Here is a 20,291-nt window from a genome sequence, read left to right on the forward strand (position 1 = left end):
TATATATATATATATATATATATATATATATATATATATATATATATATATATATATATATATATAACATACTATGTGTTCGGTAAAAAGATGTGAAGTAGGAGGAAGATAATAGTGAAATTTCGAAAATTTTGATTGTAAGTCAAGTTAGGAATTGACGTTAAAGAACATTATAATGAATATACCAAACAAAATGACATATTATAGTGGGTTTGGGTACCTAAGCTTGTATACCCTTAAGGGTATATTCACTTTTCCATATATATATATATATATATATATATATATATATATATATATATATATATATATATATATATATATATATATATATATATATATATATATATATATATATAGAGAGAGAGAGAGAGAGAGAGAGAGAGAACCAAAATTAACAAGAAACCAATCGTGAGCGTCGGAAATCATAATAATCAACAGCCAAGGAAATAGATGTACACTTTTATATTGGACACACACACCGGATTATAGCAAAAAATTCACCTCTTTTTTTCGTTTAATTTTTTTAGGCCATATTTTTTTTATCAAAAAAAAAAAAAAAAAAAAAAACCCGAATATACCATTGTTCTCGATTTTTCGTTCTCTTTCCATAGAGATCCATGTTTATATATAAAAAATGAACTTTTTTTTTTCGAAAACAACCCACTTGATTTTGTTAGTTTTTTCAATATTTAAGTTTATTTTTATAAAAAAAAAAAAACTAATTATACAAAAAATATTAATTTTTTGTACTCTATTAATAAACATCAACACAGACTAAAAAAAAGAACTCGAATAGTGTAATACACATTGTGAATCTAAACTGTAAATATTTCAATTTTCAACATTTACAATGTGAAAAAGCTCGACCAGTTCAGATTCACATTGTGAATATGACTTGCTATTATGCATATTGTGAATTGGAGAATGTTCAAAAAAAAAAAAAAAAACTCGATCAGTCTAGATTCACACTTTGAATCTAAACTGTAAATATTTCAATTTTCAACATTCACAATGTGAAAAAGCTCGATCATTTCAAATTCACACTGTGAATTTTAATTACTATTTTGCACACTGTGAATCTGAGAAGGTTCACAAGGTGAATTTGAACAGGTTTACAATATGAATGTGAACGGGTTCACAATATGAATGTGAACTGAAATAACGTTTTTTTACATGAATATGAACCTATTTTTAAAAATACAAAAAAAACATGGATTTTGATATATTTATTAATTTTTTTCTATAAAAAAATAAACTTTAACTTTTCAACAAAGAAAATGAAGTGGGTTTTTTTCAAAAAAAAAAAAAGTTCGTTTTTTATATATCATCATGGATTTCTTTGGAAAAAGGACGAAAACTCGTGAACAACGGTATACTCGGTTTTTTTTTCGATAAAAAACATGGCCTAAAAAAATTTAAACGAAAAAAAGGAAATGAGTTTTGTTATAATCTGGTGTATGTGCGTCCATTGTAAAAGTTTACAACCATTCCTTTTTCCGTTGATCACTTTAAATTTCGACGTTTTGGATTGGTTTCTTGGTTCCTTGGTTAATAATGATTCTCTATTGAACTTTTCCCAACCAATTTTACATGTATCATTTATGTAATCAGTTATTATTTTCAAAAATTGAGTAATTTACACTTCATCTTGGAAAGAATTTAGAGAATTCATATATTTTTCTCCAAGTATACTGCTCAAAGACCACCTTAAGTCCCATACACCAAATTTTTATCTATAGCCTTCGGAAAAACATTCAGGCACTTCGTTATACTTAAACTTTCTTGGCCACACCACAAACCCCTATGTTGTTCCCTAGTCTATCTTTCAAAAGGATCCATATCCAAATGATCCACCAATTACCACTAAAATGAAAAAATGGATTCTAACATCCATATCATTATGACATTTAAACACACAATCAAACATATAGGGCACCCTCTCAAGTTGTATACTTTAACACTCCCATCCATTCCAACATCAACTAATCACCGAAGCATCCATCCCAAACATCTATGTATACTTTCACTCTACATCCATATCCATTACTATTCATTCCCTATAAATACATATTATTTATATATTACTATGTATAAATACATATGAAAAATATACTTTTACATAAGTAAAATATAAATAAATTAAAATTTATATAATATAAGTTTCAATGGATTAAAACTCATTACCTACATTATTTTTATTCATTAAACTATCTTTTTGGTCGGTAAATTAGATTGTAAGTTATCAATGATAACACGAAAAAATATCGTTAGCATTGAAGCCTATGATTTGTTAATGTTCAATATCATTATACATAAAGTTCTACCTTAAGGACTTATGTGCTACATATCCACCTTGAGCACCTATTTGAGATAAGGGTAATTTGGGAAAATCAATAAATAAGAAGCATCTTATTATTAGAGAGGTAATTTAGGTATTTTACTTATTTCATTTGTTATGACCGAATATTATAAGATCGTAGTCGGAAGAAGGGTGAATTTATCTTTTAGGTGAAATCAGGTCTTGCACCTTGGGAGAGGCTAGGCTCTTGAATCTCTAGAAATTCATTAGGATTCTATTGTTCATTTTGGATGTTATTTTGAATATTAATCAAATTAGTGAGGTTTGATCTATCTATTCTTACTCTTTGATTTCAAAGTATTAGATAGTTCATAGCATTATGTTGGCCCCATGATCCGAACATTTGTTTATGAATCAATAAGAAACGCGAAATAATAACACAAAGGGCGTGTTTGGCAAAACTAGCTGGAAGCGGGTAGCGTGTAGCTGTTAGCTGGTAGCGGGTAGCTGGAAGCTGTAGTTTTTATTTGTTATAAGAGTGTTTGGCAGAAGTAGCTGGAAGCTTTTGAAATGTGTAAAATTACATAAAAGGGCACTTATTTAAATTTTAATTGTGAAACATAATAAATAAATAAAAGATTGTCGAACTACAATTCTTAAAATTTAGTAACTTTGCATAACTATGTTCCATTACAATAATCACAAGTTATATTGCAATGTAAAAACTATTGATGATATCATCGATGTCGAGCATTCCATATTAAAGTAGCAATATCATTGCGAATGTGCTTCATATTATTAGATCCTTCGTATAAGTCTTCATTACTTCCGTCATTACCGCGAACATGACGAGGTTCATCATTTGGTATGCAATCTGGATATAGTTCCACAATATCAAAAACTGTTGCTTGCTCAGCATTACGACGATTGTAGTTATGTAAGGCAAATGTAGCCATAATAATGTCAATTTGAGTTTCCACACTAAATTTAGGCATTTTATGGAGTATTTTCCATTGACTCTTCAAGATTCCAAATGATCTTTCAATATAACTTCACAGTGATGAATGTGAACGGTTGAAAGTTTCTTGCATATTATTTGGAGGCTCATTTTCAAATTGAGATAAATGGTATCTTGTTTTGGAATACGGAACCATATACCCATTTCTATCTGGATAACATTTATCTACGAAATAATATTTACCTATTTTATTGGAGGAGAACAAAAAAATTGAAATGTTACTTATATCATATTAAGAAAATAATAAAGATAATGATAATTTACCTTCAGGTGGTTTTGGAAAGTTCATTGATGGCGTGTTAATTGCATGAAGGAAAACACGTGTGTCATGTGCAGAACCCTCCCATCCAACAGATGCAAAGGTAAAACACATATCAAAATCACAAGTTGCCATTACATTAAATGTCGGTATCCCTTTTCTACCGATATAGCGCAATTGTTGAGTTTCAGGGATACATGCGGCTATATGTGTACCATCAATACATCCAATGCAATCCTAAATTCATTTTTTAAAAATATAATAATAATAATAATAATAATAATAATAATAATAATAATAATAATAATAATAATAATAACATATGGTATTAAAAAATTAAAACAAACATACAAATATCATACCTTAAAATATGGCATGTATCTTCTATCATTCTTGATTTGCAATGGTATTAATCGAAAGGTTGGATCTTTTGGTCGTATAATGTCACGTGCTAGACCGTTGAAACTATTTCCTCGGGCAGTTATTGCCTCTAAAACATCATGAAATGCACTACTAACAGTATATCCTGATCGTTGAAATCGCTCCCCAACATCTCTATTAGACAAACCTATCGCGAGTGTGTATACGAATATAGTTTAGAACTTTCTTTGGAACTCTTTTCAACTTGATTAGACCCCCCGGTATTGTTCGGTGAGAATACATCTCTTGCATAATGCATCAAATCTGAATAGTAGCCACCATCTTCATTTCCTAAGCCCAAATGAGAAGAGTGTTGAGGATATTGTGAAGAGAAGAAAGTGTCATCACCCGTTTCAACATTATCACCCATCGTCGGATTTTCATCATCAATATTAACATTAGGCATGCCATTTAAAGTAGTATGATGCATGGACGGTGCCACATAGTTTATACCACTGGCAACTGCATCCCCAAAGATTTGGTCCCATGTAAGTTGTAGTTCTAAAGAAGGTTGTTTTTTTCGAATGGCTTTAACATATGGGTTTTCCTACATGATATAATTTTTCACTATTAGTGTTCAAGATAACGCTAAAGTTTATGATAATAAAAATGATTTAAGCTTACTACCTTAATTTTTCGATCCCACCATTCATCTGAACAATTTAGTTGTCCTGTACTTTCGTTCCAACCTAAACCCGTTTCTCCATTTTTTAAGGACTTCCACAAATTATAGTCTTTTCGCATTCCATCATATTTGTTCTTTAATGCTTTGTATTTGTTTAGCTTAGTAGCAGCATCTTTTTCAAAAATTGGATGAAGATCTTGCCATTTAATTGGCTGAGTACGTCCATATTTCATAATATATTTTTTTAAGATGTCACAAAAAATCATAACAGACTGCTCTGGCCAATCAAACTTTTTTTTTTCATTTTCATTGTTGGAGGCCATGTATGTACCTAAAGTTGAATTAAATCCACAAATACTAAACTTTATAAACACATATAATGCAGGGCAACAACACAAACAAACAAAGTGTACAGAGCTTAAATCACAAATAGATACACCTTTACAATCATAAAATGTGTTACTAGTTTTAGAAGCATAAGTTCCTACAGGAAAATTATCTGACATGTTATTTTATAAACTATTTTCATAAACCACTAAAAGATTATAAAGTAAATATGTTTTAGTTTATTTACTACTAACTTATTTTGTATGTAAAAGGCACAAAAAGTAAGCATTCTATTGATTTTAAGCCACAAAATACATGTGTTATTTACAAATCTTGTTCAACAGTAACTTTTGCTTTTAAGATGCATATATTTTGCTTTATCACTCGACCTAATATGGAACATCCAACAATCTTTTACTAACTTTTGTATCTAGAAATTTTATTTATTGATGTGCCATGATAAAGAAAAGCCTAGAAAAACAACTCCACTGTACAATAAAGAGCCTATGTGAAGGTAATATAGAAAACAAGGACAAAAGTTGTAGCCTTTCACGTGGCTACAATAATAAAAGGTGTGAACAAAATACAAAAGTCAAAGCAATATTTTTTATTTAAAAGAGAAGCATGGTTCTTATTTTATTCTAGAGAAGTACCGATGTAGGGAGAAAAACCACACAAACCAAACATATACGTACTCTGTTAATAGATACGACAATTGTTTACAGAAAAAAAATACTTACCAGTGCAAATAGCCATAGCAGCAGGAGGTGATTGATCTAGCAATGGCGGCAAGGGGTAGAGGTTTGTTAGTTGTTAGGTTTAAAGCAGATCGCAAATAAGGAGTACGATCAAAATTATTAATTGTGGGCAAATCTGGAAATTGAATGCAAAGCCCAACAGATTTTTCTTGAACGCTTCTTCATATAGCGTTTGATTTTAGAGCTTTTGATTTAGGTTAAAAGCTAAACGCTCCTCGTGCCAAACAAGGCTGTTTGTTTATAATGGAGCGTTTTGTTAAACGCTACAAGCTAGAAGCTCCCAAACGCTCCTAAAAGCTCCGCGCCAAACATGCCCAAAGATTCAACAAACAAAAACTTATTTCATTTATCAAGGTTTTCCTTTTAAGCATAAGGATTTAGAAAAAAACATATTTTTCTGAATCTTCTCTAAGAACTCACAACGAACTCTTAGATCTCTCTACATATTCTTTCCCCCCCTGAATACAAATTATCAACAATTGACTTATTAAAGCGTCTCATAAAATACAAGTCTAAACAAACTAATTACCACAAAACGTAGGAAATAAACTTTCTATAGATTCTCTAGATCTTCTGATTAAATCAAATACTTGGTTTGTAAGGATTGGATCTTCTAAGATAAAAGCATATTTGGTAAAGAATAAACATATCCGATAAGATCATCATAATAATTCTTCACTAAGTAATTCCGATCTGCTACAGATTTGGGCATTAACACCATCAACTCATATCTTGATCAGGGCCTCAACATCATGGAGTCATCCACTGGTTAGTTTCAGCTTCAGCAAATAGTATATGATCATCAGTGTCTCAGGACTTCAACTTATTATGTCATTAGTGTATAAGAACTTCAACGTATGGACATACTGATCGGTCATCAATGTTTGAACAAGCTAATGAGTATTAGTACCAGCGGATCAAGTCTTCAGTATGATGATCTTCGTGCTGATAATCCGTTTCAGTGGGTTTTGTGTTAACAACTGCTTCAGTGTCTTTTGGTCATCAGGGGATGATCTTCATCAACACCAAAACGTCAACAACTTTTGATTCAAATCTGATCAACTAAGGTAGTTGAGATCTAGTCTTTGTTCTTTGACATCTGGACTTCAAGGTTTGGTAGTCTAACGTCGCGTTCCTGGTCCGCATTTAATTTATTTAAGTATTTATTTTGTAAGAGCTACTCGATGAGTTGGTAGCCCTAACTCGTCGAGTAGATGCCAGTTTGGACACGGGATTTAAGTGGTCTATTCGACGAGTCGAAAGTCTTGATTCGACGAGTAGGTCCGTCAGGAGGAAACCCTATTATTTAGGGTTTACACCTTATTTAAACATCATATCAGGCCTCCACCCTAGCCTCCATCACCTCCACAGCCCACTATCGAAACCCCAATCAACCTTGTGTGTTATTGAGCTATTTCTTTCTATTTTGAGTGTTATTAGTGCCTTTTGAAGCTTGTGGAAGAAGAAGAAGAAGAAAGAAGCCTCAAGGGGGAAGGAGTAGATCCAGGAACAACACTTCATTAGCTACATTTTCTGGTAATTAAGTCTCTAACTTGATCCTTCTCCTCTTAGATCTATTTGTTTCTATTTTATGAAGGTTTTGGTTCCAGAACCTTGATCCTTGGGATTGGGACCTCCCAAGTGACTTATATCTTAGATCTGGAGTCTAAGAAGGGTTCCATGCCATAAACATGCAAACTTTATGACCATGGAAGCCCCATGCAAGCTTGTATGCAAGAACACAACCTTTTTAGTCGTAAAAGACCATGCATGAAAGGAAAGATCGGGACTTTACGTGACCAACAAATGAAAAAAAGCCTAGATCTAGTATATTGAACCTTGGTTTAGGGTGTTATGGCTTATAGATCAAGATTCATGTCTTAAAGAAGTTAGGGTTTGGGTTAAACCCATTAAGAAGGACTAAGGACGGGTAAAGTTGGAAACTTTACCCTTAAGAGTTTATTCCCAGTATGTGGATGAAGTTTGGAACATAGATATGAAAGGTAGGGGGTTAATACTTTAGGATGGCTCAATCAGACAGGGGAACTCAGCGAGTCTAGGGAAGGACTCGACGAGTTGAAGTGGGTTGTCCCGATGATTATGACAGGAAGAACTCGACGGGTCTGTAAGGGACTTGTTGAGTTGACTCAGTCAACCACGAGTTAAGCATTACAGGGACTCGCCGAGTTGGGTTGACTGGGAGTTGTCCTTGACTTTGACTTTAACCACGGGGTAAAATGGTCATTTTACCCTAAGGATGATTATCACATTTTGACTAAGTATTATTGTGATTTTGATAGTCGGGGAGACATTAGAGTAGCTATCAGATATTCTTCACAACTTTTCAAGGTGAGTTTTCTCCTGTAGGAACAAGTCTAAGGCATTAAGACCGGCCCGTTTAAGTTAATAGTAGTTTCAGATTATGGTCCGATGCTGGGCGTGGCCCGATGTAGAGTTATATGTTTTTTCCGAATCTCGATCCAATGATGGGGAGGTACCGAGGAATGCTTGTATACCTTTATGCTTGATGTCTTTGTGATTCTTGCATGTATTTGTTCTGAGTTAGGAGTTCCAGACTTCGGTCTGATGTCGGGGCAAGCCCGAGGAATGTCTAGCTAGTATGTAGTATATGCTTCTGGATTTCGGTCTAATGTCGGGGTATGCCCGAGGAATGTCTTGTTAGTAGGATATGATAGTATGTTTCAGGATCTTGGTCCGATGCCAGGTGGGACCCGAGGAAGGTTTTCATGTTAGTATATGTGTTATGTTATATGTTAGTTAATATGTTATTATGTATGCTAAGATCTGCTCAATGTCGGGCGGGGCTCGATGTCGAGTGGGGCCCGATGCCGAATAGGGTTCGATGCCGAGCGGGGCTCGATGTCAGGAAAGCCGATGCCGAGCTAGACTCGATGTAGCAAGGGCGGGGCCCAAGATATGTTATATGTTATGTGTATGGTATGTGGTAGTTTGGGGAGACTCACTAAGCTTCGTGCTTACAGTTTTCAGTTTTGGTTTCAAGTACTTCCACTAGCAAGGGGAAGGGCTCGGGATGATCGCATGACACACACCACAGTTTTAGCTTGGGATTGTTTTAGACTCTGATATTTTCTCATATGATTTCAATATAGTATTTGACATGATATTTTTAGATACATGGTTCTTGATTTTATTTATGATGACGGAGGATTTATGGTTTTGATAATGATTAAAAATGAAATTTTTGGGTTGTATTTTTTTGGGATGTTTCAGGTAGAGTAGAAAATATATATCCATCCTCAATATTAGGTGTCTCCAACATTATACAGAATAATACAACTCACAACACAAAGATAACTTGGCTGCCTGACAACTCAACTTGCTAAGTAACTCTAAATCCATTTACTTATCATCGTATAATGAGTGAGATGGAAAACGGGCAACAAGATGCGCCGCTAAGCCTTTTGTATGGTAAAGCTAATTCTTTTAAAGACTACATCCGAAAATCTATGGGATATAACATTACTATGCATGATCCGTTATAATATTCATACTTATTATTCATACTTATTTATCCAAGATTGAATGTCAACGATGAGTTGTACAACTATAAAACAATGTACATGTTTTGCACCATCAAATCTAAATAATTAGTTAGCATTATTTGACTTGACAACCTGAGATGTATTATAGTGGACAAACTACACAGATTTCTTACCTTTAAAAATAAATATCAACATGACTTGAGGCTAATTCATTCATAGTAAGTTGAATATATTAAAGATCAAGCTAGTTTTAAGTTTTTAATGAAGCTCAAAAGAAGAAGCCCACAAGTCAAGATAAGCACTAAAGTATTTTGGTTTGTTAGGACTTATTAGTTTAGGTAAATTCTAGATTAGTAATTAGGTAATACTTATTCTAATTTTTCATATACTTATGTATTTGAGATTTTGTGAGAGCAATTAGTTGTAGCTTTCATATTAGTTGGGGTGTACCCAGCTTATTCTCTTTGTTCTGAAACTGGTGTTAATAAATATTTTAGATTCATGATATTTTGTGTTGGTTACTATTTGATTCAAAATATGGGAACAAAAAATAGATTAGCAGAAAAAACACATAAAAGATCAACCAATTAATATTTGATAATGTTCAATACCATTATACACAAATTGTCATATGTAATCATCATAAACTAACACAGTTACCTTAAGGACATAGTTAGCATGAGTTTACTTGACAACCTGAGATGTACTATATTGGAAAACCTACAAAATTTTTGTATTCCTAAAAATGAATATCAATAGAATTGGGGCTATATTGGAAAACCTACACATTCTATGATTTTATTCTATCCCCTATCGTCTGACTTGAAACACTTATTCTTCATATTTGTTTCATTTCCCACACCGACTTTCTATTTCTTAAAGGTGCTAAACATATCTAATTTGTTATTCAAAAAACAAACCAAAACTATTCTTGTGCAATCTTCAATAAAAGTAAAAAAACACCTACAACCTCCCACTAAAGAAACTAAAATGGGACCGTATACAACTGAATAAACTAACTCCAATTTCCAAACCTTATGCTATTGACCCATCTTTGCAAAAATAACATTATTATGTTATAAATAGCACATGGATCACATAACTCCACTGTAACGTCTGGTTTCTGGTATGAATTTATTTCCAATTATTAACATTTTCTTGGAGGACTCGTCGAGTTGGTAGCCTTAACTCAACGTGTCGAAGTTGTTTTAACCGCGAAGTTAATGAGTCAACTCGGTAAGTTGAGGTGCCTCAACTTGCCGAGTTAGCAGCTGAGAAGGAAAACCTAATTTTTAGGGTGTTTCACCCTATTTAAAGGCCTTAAGTCCCTTGGTTGGCCTCCTTACCAGCCTCCTTTGTCCAAAAACCCTAAAATAAAGTATTTACTTCCATTATTGAGTGTGTGAGCTTAAGGAGAGCCTTAAGTGTCCATTTTGGTGCATTTTGAAGGAGCTAAGGAATTAGGAGTTGCTTGGCTTGAAGAAGGAGTCTTGGATCCAGAATCACTAGCTTATTTGTCAAGTTTTTGAGGTATCAAGTTCATATCTTGCTTATTAGTTTCATAGATTAGTTGCATAGATCTCTTCTTGGGTTAGTTTGTATGCTTTTAGCGTTGTTTGGGTGGATGACTGGGGTGTAGGACGTCCCAAATGTTATCCTTTCAGATCTAAGATTTTCATGAGCTCTTTTGGCATAAAGGTGCCAACTTTATGGTCTTAAGTGCTTCATGCTTCCATTAAGTCCTTCTTTTGGCCTTTTTTGAGCATGTGAGCCTCTCCTAGTCATGCATGAGTGTAAAGTTGGAAACTTTACATAACCATTCAACTTTTAGGGCTAGATCGGCAATTTGGGGCTATGCCTCTGGTGATTAAGTGCTTAATGATTAAGCCCTCACGCTTTTAAGCATGTGGTTTGGGTTTTGAACCTATTTTGGTGGTTCATAGGGGTAAAGTTGGAAACTTTACCCTTCTAAATGCCATTTCAGTTAAGATCTGAGTTGTGAAGCTCTTAATTTCGATAAGGTTGGCTTAATGAATTAAGATGTTGGGTTTCTGGAAAACTCAGCGAGTTTATAGATAAACTCGACGAGTTGGATCGGTTTCTTCCCGACTTTGCAGACTAATGGAGAAACTCGATGAGTTGGGTCAACTCGGGCCGTTGACTTTGACTTTAGTCTTTGACCAAGTTTAACCTTTAAGGCACTTTTCGGTATTTTGAGTTGTATTTAAGGAAATCTTTTCTGTTTAGAGGTTGAGTGGAATCGATATTCAGAGCCAGGATGCGTTCGACTACCTTTCTGTATTCGAGGTGAGTTTCATTATCGGGTTTAGCGGGTTGAATGCACCAATGCCGGCCTATGTTATCGTTATGTTGATAGTATGCTAACTGTCTTTGTGACTCTTGCATGCGCCTGTTTTTATATGCTTTTCGGGATAAGGTTCGATGTCGGGCGGGGCTCGATGACTATTTGTATGCTATGTATCTATGTTACATGTGTATGTGTTTATTTGATATATGTTATATGCATGTTGGGTGGGGCCCGATTCACTTCCGATCTCAGCTCAATGACCGGGCAGGGCACGATGACCGGGTGGGGCCCAGTGACTGGGCGGGGCCCACTATATGCTTATTTTATGTATGGTATGAGGTATTTTGGGGGAAGTCACTAAGCTTTGTGCTTATCATTTTTAGTTCATGTTGCAGGTACTTTCGGTTGTAAAGGGAAGAGCTCGGGATGACTGTATCAAACAAACCATTGAGATTCGCTATGATGTTTTACTATGACTTTAAGGAAAATTGATATATTGGTTTTATTCAAAATTTTGGATGTTATTGGAAAACACTACTCAATTTATTATAAAAATGAAAATATTTTTGACCATATTTTTGGATGTTTCATCAACCATCATACTATTAAAATATGGAATCTTCTCTTTATAGGCTAGCATCTTCATTCCCTTCTTACTCATACACAAGTCGTTGGTTCCATAAAATGTATGACCCTGCTTCTTATACTACATCGTTTGATTTATCTTCATAAACCTCTACCATGTAAAGGGTACCATGTTTTTGTCCCTAGCAACAACCAAATTAACCTTTTCTAGATTCCATTAATGATCACTAAAAGTAACATGGTGAAGCTCATCATTAACTTTTCCAACTGATATGAATGTTCTATTTAGATATGTATTGTACTTGATGTTCTTTCAAATCCAACTCATTCCTAATGCATTCTTGATACAACATCCATATCTAGGATCTTTTTGTATTCAAACTAAACCTTCCTACTATAATGCCTAAAATGATGTATTACACTTTTGGAATGACTAGCATGAAACAATGCACTCGAATTCATTATCCAAGATTCTTTTGTGTTTTCGATACATCAGAATAATGCATCACCATTGAAGTTTGTTGCCACATTCAAATCCCTTTTACCTTTGTTTGTTAAGGGTTTTGGGCACTGCTTTCCAAAGTGAACACTCTATTTGCAATTCCAATAGGTAATATCTTTCCTATTCTTCTACTAACCTCTTTTCCAAGATTTTGATCTTCCTCTATCACTGCTTCCTATATTGGTTTTTTTCCATTGCCTTCTGCAATCAATAGACCATTTTATGTTTCCCTACATTCCTTTTGTGAATATCCTCACGAAAGATTAGATCACAAATTCCTTCAAATGTCAACTTAGTAGTTCCACATGAGCTACTAATCATTGTCACTATACCACACCCACTTTTAGGAAAATATAATACTAATAAAATGGATTGGACTTCATCCTTAAACTTAATATCAACCAAAATTAGCCTTGATATAATCGAATTAATGTAACGCCCACAGATCCGGGCTAGTCAACTTAGAGATAATAGGGGTCGAAAATGACTTTTCGTAAAAATGATTATTTATAATAAATAATGTTAACCAAGTTGTAGAATATGTCTCAAGGGTTCCGTACATATAAAGAGCGCCGAAATTCGAGTTATAACGAAGAAGTTATGACCCGTCGAAGTTTAGCGACAGAACCGGCACGGCACCGCGAAGACGTAAATAGTGAATTTATGATAAAGATTCTTTTAGCCTTAGTAATCTAAATGAAAGTCGTATAATATGTTAACTTGAGAACTTCCATAAAAAGAAAGCCCAAATCTGACTTCGTATGAGGAAGTTATGATTTTTCGAAGTTTCGGCTTAACGGTGTACAACCCGAAGTTTGAGTATTAGATCGAGCGGTTTTTAGCCGACACAACCTAAACGAGAATCGAAGATCTTGTTATAAGTGGCGTAACAATAAAAAGAAAAATGAAAATGGACATCAGATGAAGAAGTTATGAGATTTTAACAGACCAATCCTGTCCCGGCCTGTTAAAAATATAACTTTAAAAATAATGTCAAAATTACCTGCGAAGTCTAAACGAAAGTTGTAGAGTACGTCTCCACCTACGCGTGGATATAAAGAATGTCAAAAACGGAGTTTGTATGAACGAGTTACAAATTATAATAACATATTTACGTATTAAAATAAAGTATAAATCATATATACTTACACATATATAAAGATATGTATATATCATTAGAAATGTATCGACGATGCGGTCATTATAAGATCAATGTTGAGCTCTTTCGACATTAGTTTAGTACAAATATCATTAAATCTATTTAAAATAGTATTATGAAGGGGTGCTTAGTCGTTTATATAATTATAAGGTCATTAAGTAATTATGGAGGGTAGTTTTTGTAAATTCAATTACTATAAATAAGAGGCTTGGTCTCTCATATTTCTTGCACCATTCTCTTGATTCAAGAGTCTTTCTCTTCTTATCCCCCGAGCATTTCGGTCTCTCGTGATTCAACTTCTCTTTCTGTAGTTTTAGTATAGTAAGGTGAGTGCTGAAGCGCTGCACAAATCTTTCTTAGAAAGATTCAGCGACAAAGTTCTGCTCTTGCAGAGCCCGACTCCTAGCTGAAATCCCCTTGTAAGTAAGTTATGTTTACCCTATTTTAAATATAGTTTATATTTAAAATTAGTATTGTTATTATAAATTCATAATAAATATTTGAGCTATTATTATGACTTATATAAGTGTCGTTATAATATCTTTTTAACTACTCGCGGTACGGAGAATCTGGTTTAAATGGCCGCATAGGGTTGTTGGATTTCAGAAGTGTTATATGCCAAAATGGTCTTGCCCTCCGATGTTTTATGTCTGGCCCCTATCTGTACATAGTGGTTGGAAAGTATTGTTTAAACGTTTATATAATAATAATAAGACTAATAATTAGTAACGATAAATATTAGACTAAAATCTCGTGGTAATAATACTAGGTTTCGTCGAAGGAAATTATTTTAAAGTAAACGAAGCGCTGTCCGAGTACCGAGTCACCACCTTCTCATGTGAGTGCATAGTTACTTTCATCTTACACATAGATATGAAATATTTTATATAAACTACATGCTATGTGTGCATATTATTTGAATACTTGTTGTCTATGCTGGATGAATGTTTTTTTTATATACGTGTTTTAAATGATTTGAACTGTATACGTATTTTAAATATACAAGTATGTTGGGTATGAGATAGGTAGATGAATGATGAGAGATAAAAGATGATGTGAGTAAACATTGGCAGCTATAGACTTAGTGCCTAACAAATAACATCGGTTGCTATGGACCTAGTGCCTATTGGACAAACACTGGTAGCTATGGACTTAGTACCTGTTAGGAATTGGTAGCTATGGACTTAGTACCTATTAGATAAATACTGGTAGCTATGGATTTAGTACCCATCAACTATGGAATTAGTGCTTTACGAACGAGCATTGACAGCTATGGATTTAGTGCCAGTCCTATAACTCTGGAAGTAAAGGACTTCAACATGAACAAATGCGGGATAGATGACTCTTAGGATAGATCCTTAAGAGTAAAGAAGATAATGGGGATGGGTAGATTGTTTGATTGTTTAAACATAATAATTATATTATTGTGGGTTGAAAACCCTATGTACTCACCAGGTTTCCCAACCTGACCCACTCATTTTATTTATATTACAGGTGTTGAGATGAAGTCACATTACACTGAGAGATTAAAAAGATGTAGATCACTAGTGTAAATAAATGTAAGTTCTGTTTATGCTTATGTTTCTGTATTGGCGATGACATCCCAAATGTTTTAAAACAAATTAAAATTACTTTTCTTCAGAAATGCTTTGATAACGTATATATCATGTTTTACAGGGAACAAATTCTGCAACATTTTTATTAAAAGAGGTACTCTGATTTTTATAAAGCATAAACAAAATCGGTCTTTTCTGGCCGTGAAAATGGGGATGTCACAATTAAATTATTTCACGTGATTTGCCATCGAGCTGCCTTCCTTCATCTTCGTGTTAACTAACTGTTATATCAAGAAAACCTTATTTGAGGCTGAGGTTTTTTCCTACATATTAGATAACACATTTATCAGGCCGTAGGTAGTCTTAACATTAACAATACTATAAGTTACTTTCCTTGCCTATGATAATCTTACCATGCCAAGATCCTGCTAATTTAGTCCTCTTACTTCACCACTCCAGGTTTCTTTTTGGCCAAGGGTTCTTGTAAATTCTTATGGTAAAGGTATCCTTCGATCAACATTCTATAAAACCCAAATCATGACCTTAATTTTTTTCGATCTTAACATTTCCATCTTAAGCATAACTCTAATACCAGTTGTTCGGGTTTAAGCACTTCAACAAACAATTAACGATTTCATACACATGTTAATAATGCAAAACAAAAATAATAATACAATCAATTTACAGGATTCACATGATTAGAGTGATCACCTACAGACACGGTAAAACATAAGATAAAGTGATATAGATTTTATTGATGAATGGCTTTCAAATACATTAGGTTACATGGATTCAAGGTGTGTGTGTATATATATATATATATATATACACACACACACACACTAGTTATTGACCTAAAATTTCCAATAAGACCAAGCCTAAAAACTGTGACAAATATGGCCCATGACTCATTTTGGTGTTGAATTTGATAAATGAACTATTCCCTGAAAAATTTCTTCCATAAGCGCTACCCCTGACCCCTGGAAAGGGCGGCTCGCCCTTGACCCCGACCGTTCTTTCAACCATGTTTGATCTGCCTAATAGCTATAAAGTCAAAGGGTGAATCGGTCTCTACTACCTAACATTTTGGCCATAGCAACTGTTGGGGAGGGCTTGAAGTTTAGGCTCGAGAGTGTCGAACGAATATCATCGATAATAGTCTTGAGCATTGTTTTACATGGTATTCTCTTATTGAAGATCATATGTTTCATTCAATCCATAGATGGTAGATGGTATATGTAAGAACTAGATGACAAATAATAGACCAAATGGTCTTACCTTTTGAGACCACATTAAGGATTGCGATAATGTTGATCCACTTGTCAGGGACATAATTTAATTATCATGACCGTCATTTTATGCTAGACCTGAGTTTAGTAGGGACATTTGAAGAGAAGATGGCTGAGAGTAAAATGGAAAATGTAACGAAAGCTACAAATGAGGCTATGATCGGCTCCCAAACTTGTATACCCCCACATCCGCTAAGTCCACCACCACCACCATGTCTGCCACTACAATCTCTACCAATACTGTCACGACCGCTTCCACTACCATTATCGCTATGATCGCCACCACCACCACCCCCACCTCCACCATCAACGCTACCACTTCTACTAACGTTACCACCTCTGCCATCGACACCACCTCTACCGTTGCAACCACCAACATTACTGGCATTTACTATTGTCTAGAAATCAATATTGTTAATGAATATATGTATATATGATTTATTATTATTATTATTATTATTATTATTATTATTATTATTATGACAAAACTGCAAAATTGATCCCTGTGGTATTTAAAAAACTTTGGATAGGGTCCAAAAAGTTTCCAACTTGCATGGAAGGTCCAAAATCAAGAAATTCCTGTGATTTTGGTCTAAAAAACTTGAAAATACGGTTTTGCCCTTTTATTATTTTTTTATATTTTTTATAATCATTCTAATACTTTTTTTATTTAAAAAAAAGTTGTCCCTTTCCCCCACCGTTCTCCTCTCTCTCTCTCTCTCTCTCTCTCTCTCTCTCTCTCCCTCCCTCCCCCCTCTCTCTTTCTCTTGGTCATGCTTTTTCTCAATTTGTTTTGGTTCTCGTCCATATGAGCTTTCAAACAAGAACCAGTTGTGAAATGATTATTAAAATCTAGAAGAAGTAAGAAAATCAAACCCAATTGTATGTATGTGTTTGATTTTGATAGTATGTGAAAGGGTGATATTTCTAGAAAAAGGTGTGGGTCGGACCAGAGTCCGTGGGAAAAAATTGAAGAACAAGAAGTTGAAAAGTGAAGCCTACCCCAAGATGAAACATCCCACCATCTCCTATTTCTTTCCCCCACCATTTTTCAGAAACCCATATCTAAAAAGCTTTTCTTTCAATCTGAATCTGCATTTGGATCGAGATTTGCAGGGGTGTGAGTTGTTCATCTTCAATTTCTGGGTTTTACATCATTTTGTGTGTGTTTATTGTGCTGTATGTGTATGAATATGTTAAAGAAGATGAAGTGATTATTACAGCAACCCATGGACGATTATTACATCAACAGGGGTGAAGAAGGCTCTGTATCCAGAGACGGTTCTTCTTTAGAAAGAGGCAAGAAAAGAAACCCATAGCATATGATCGTCGATGACTACTTCATTAGTGTGTTCAAGTATACGGTAGTATGTGTGAGAGAGAAGGGAGGGTGACTAGAAGCTCTAATAGTGATGACGGGATTGTTCCAATGATGTTTAAGGTGTGATTAGGGCTTGGAAACCCTCAATTGGACCTTAATTCCTCATATTCAATGTCGTGTCCATCATTACTAAACGTGGAAGGTAATATTATCCTTTCCTGAATCTCTTTCTCTTCTTCTTGGTTGATTGCTCATGTACGACATCCTCCTAACTACTTTTCTGGTTCTGAAGATGATGTTCCTGGGAAGAAGAGACAGGTGAATGAAGAGAATATTAATAAAATGTTGGATTTCATTTTCACCACCACTAGTGATGATAAGCAGCAGATATGAACAAGTCTGATGCCCCCAAAGCCTACTTATCCGTGTCACTTATCTCAAATCAAGATGACACGTGGTGTTTATGAAACTCATATGCAAGTGAACTAAGGAGGTGTCGATATGTATGATTCTAATTGTATTCTGATGATTCATGGTGCATGGAAGCTTCAATGTTTCGTAAACAATGTGCATGTAGTTTAAATTGTAGGTGAAGTGAGGTGAGGTGAGGAAGATGGGGAAGAGAGAGAGAGAGAGAGAGAGAGAGAGAGAGAGAGAGAGAGAGAGAGAGAACGGTGGGGATGTGGATAATTTTTTTTAAGTAAAAAAGTATTAGAATTATTATAAAAAATACGAAAAAGAAAATAAAAGGGCAAAACTGTCTTTTCAAGTTTTTTTGGACTAAAATCACAGTAAATTCTTGATTTTGGACGGTCTATGCAAGTTGAAAACTTTTTGAACCCTATCCAAAGTTTTTTGAATACCAAAGAGACTAAATTTACAGTTTTGTCTATTATTATTATTATTATTATTATTATTATTATTATTATTATTATTATTATTATTATTATCATCTATGATCAATATGCCTCAATGTCATTATGGAGTATATAAACTTTAAAAAACAAAGTCTATAAATTTTAAAAAACAATCATTTCTTTATAAACTAATAGATTTTTGATCTACATGTTATTCAATGTACGTGTTATTTTACGTATTTTGTTTCTTAAAAACACAAATAACACCAAAGTGATATATATATATATATATATATATATATATATATATATATATATATATATATATATATATATATATATATATATATATATATATATATATATATATAATATTGATTTTAATTTATATTTTCAATTGATAAATAAAGTTGCTAACCATGTTGTTACAGCAAGGTCAAGACTCAAGAATAGAAGATTGTGTAATTTGCTTGAACCAAAATAACCATAATGAAACAAGAGGATGAGAAATGGGTACAAGCAAAGCCAACCATTTGCCTCCATATCTCACTACATTCCAACTTCCAAGCACACCACCTCCAAATTTACACGCTTCTTCTAGTTCTACGTGTACAATTCAACCACCACTTCAATATCCTCCCGATCCGTGTGAACTGTATATTCCTAAATCTTTCCCCATTACAAAACCTCAAAAAAATATCAGTTCAATTCACCCACAAAATCTTCATATTTCCCCCCTACTGGCTACTACTATTATCATCAATCTTCTACTCCCTCTAAAACATACCTCAATTCTTCAATATCCGATATGGGTCCGATTGTCTTGACTCAGATTGCGACGGGTCTGAGCGTGTTAGCCGGAGCTGCTCTCTTGAAATCAGTGATGGATCGGAATCCGATGATGGGTCCTGGTTCGGATTCAGGTTCAGGTCAAAGATGTTCAAGTTGCAACGGCACCGGTCGGGTTAGTTGCCTTTGTAATCGGTGGTCCGACGGTGACCGTGGATGTCGGACGTGCGCTGGTTCCGGTCGGATGGCGTGTAATAGTTGTGGCGGTTCTGGTACCGGTCGGCCTCTCCCTGTTCGGATCTCGGTTCGTCCTCCAAACCAACCCTATTAACCCGGTAACCTATTTGGGTTTCTGTAATTGTAATATATTAAGCAAAATTTTACTTCTTCTGAATGTTTGAAAGAAATTCAGATTTGTAATATACTCCTCTATTGATTCAATTACTCTCTACTTACTCGTATTGTTATGTATTGTAAGTTGATTATACTACTTGATGGAGTGTGATTTAGATGTTTCATTCTGATTACATCTTGATGATTCTATCAATATATACATACCAATTCTAGACCTCTGTGAACTTAACATATCATATAATTACACATATATGATTCGAGTTTCTGTTTTATAAATCAATTATATGAATTTGTTTGGATAGTTAGAAACTGGTTATTGGTTGATTCGATCTTTATGG

At 34.1% G+C, this 20,291-nt stretch overlaps 2 protein-coding genes across 2 annotated transcripts; one reads left to right on the forward strand and one right to left on the reverse strand.

Moving 5' to 3' along the window:
• Positions 1–3,354: 3,354 nt before the first annotated feature.
• LOC145038368 (uncharacterized) lies at positions 3,355–19,353 on the reverse strand. Its single transcript, XM_078986757.1, has 7 exons — positions 19,240–19,353; positions 16,806–17,030; positions 4,627–4,836; positions 4,183–4,546; positions 3,942–4,069; positions 3,585–3,816; positions 3,355–3,503 (listed from the first exon to the last, which is right to left on the reverse strand). The coding sequence occupies exons 1-7, from the start codon at positions 19,351–19,353 to the stop codon at positions 3,355–3,357; spliced, it is 1,422 nt and encodes a 473-aa protein (XP_078842883.1).
• Positions 19,354–20,060, forward strand: LOC145041052 (chaperone protein dnaJ-like protein). Its single transcript, XM_078988961.1, has one exon. The coding sequence runs from the start codon at positions 19,619–19,621 to the stop codon at positions 19,928–19,930; it is 312 nt and encodes a 103-aa protein (XP_078845087.1). The 5' UTR covers positions 19,354–19,618; the 3' UTR covers positions 19,931–20,060.
• The last annotated feature ends 231 nt before the right edge of the window (positions 20,061–20,291 follow it).

Source organism: Lactuca saligna, chromosome 4 (genome assembly GCF_052625555.1).
Source record: "Lactuca saligna cultivar CGN05327 chromosome 4, ASM5262555v1, whole genome shotgun sequence".
NCBI classification, from domain to species: Eukaryota; Viridiplantae; Streptophyta; class Magnoliopsida; order Asterales; family Asteraceae; genus Lactuca; species Lactuca saligna.

Bases quoted from the DNA above. Each gene is read 5' to 3' on its own strand.
- LOC145041052 (XM_078988961.1), top strand. From the start codon at position 19,619: ATGGGTCCGATTGTCTTGACTCAGATTGCGACGGGTCTGAGCGTGTTA.
- LOC145038368 (XM_078986757.1), bottom strand. From the start codon at position 19,353: ATGGAGGCAAATGGTTGGCTTTGCTTGTACCCATTTCTCATCCTCTTG. The intron at 17,031-19,239 runs GTAACAACATGG...ATTGATTTCTAG, and splicing joins TCTTGAGTCTTGACCTTGCT to ACAATAGTAAATGCCAGTAA. The intron at 3,504-3,584 runs GTAAATTATCAT...CCAATAAAATAG, and splicing joins CTTTCCAAAACCACCTGAAG to GTAAATATTATTTCGTAGAT.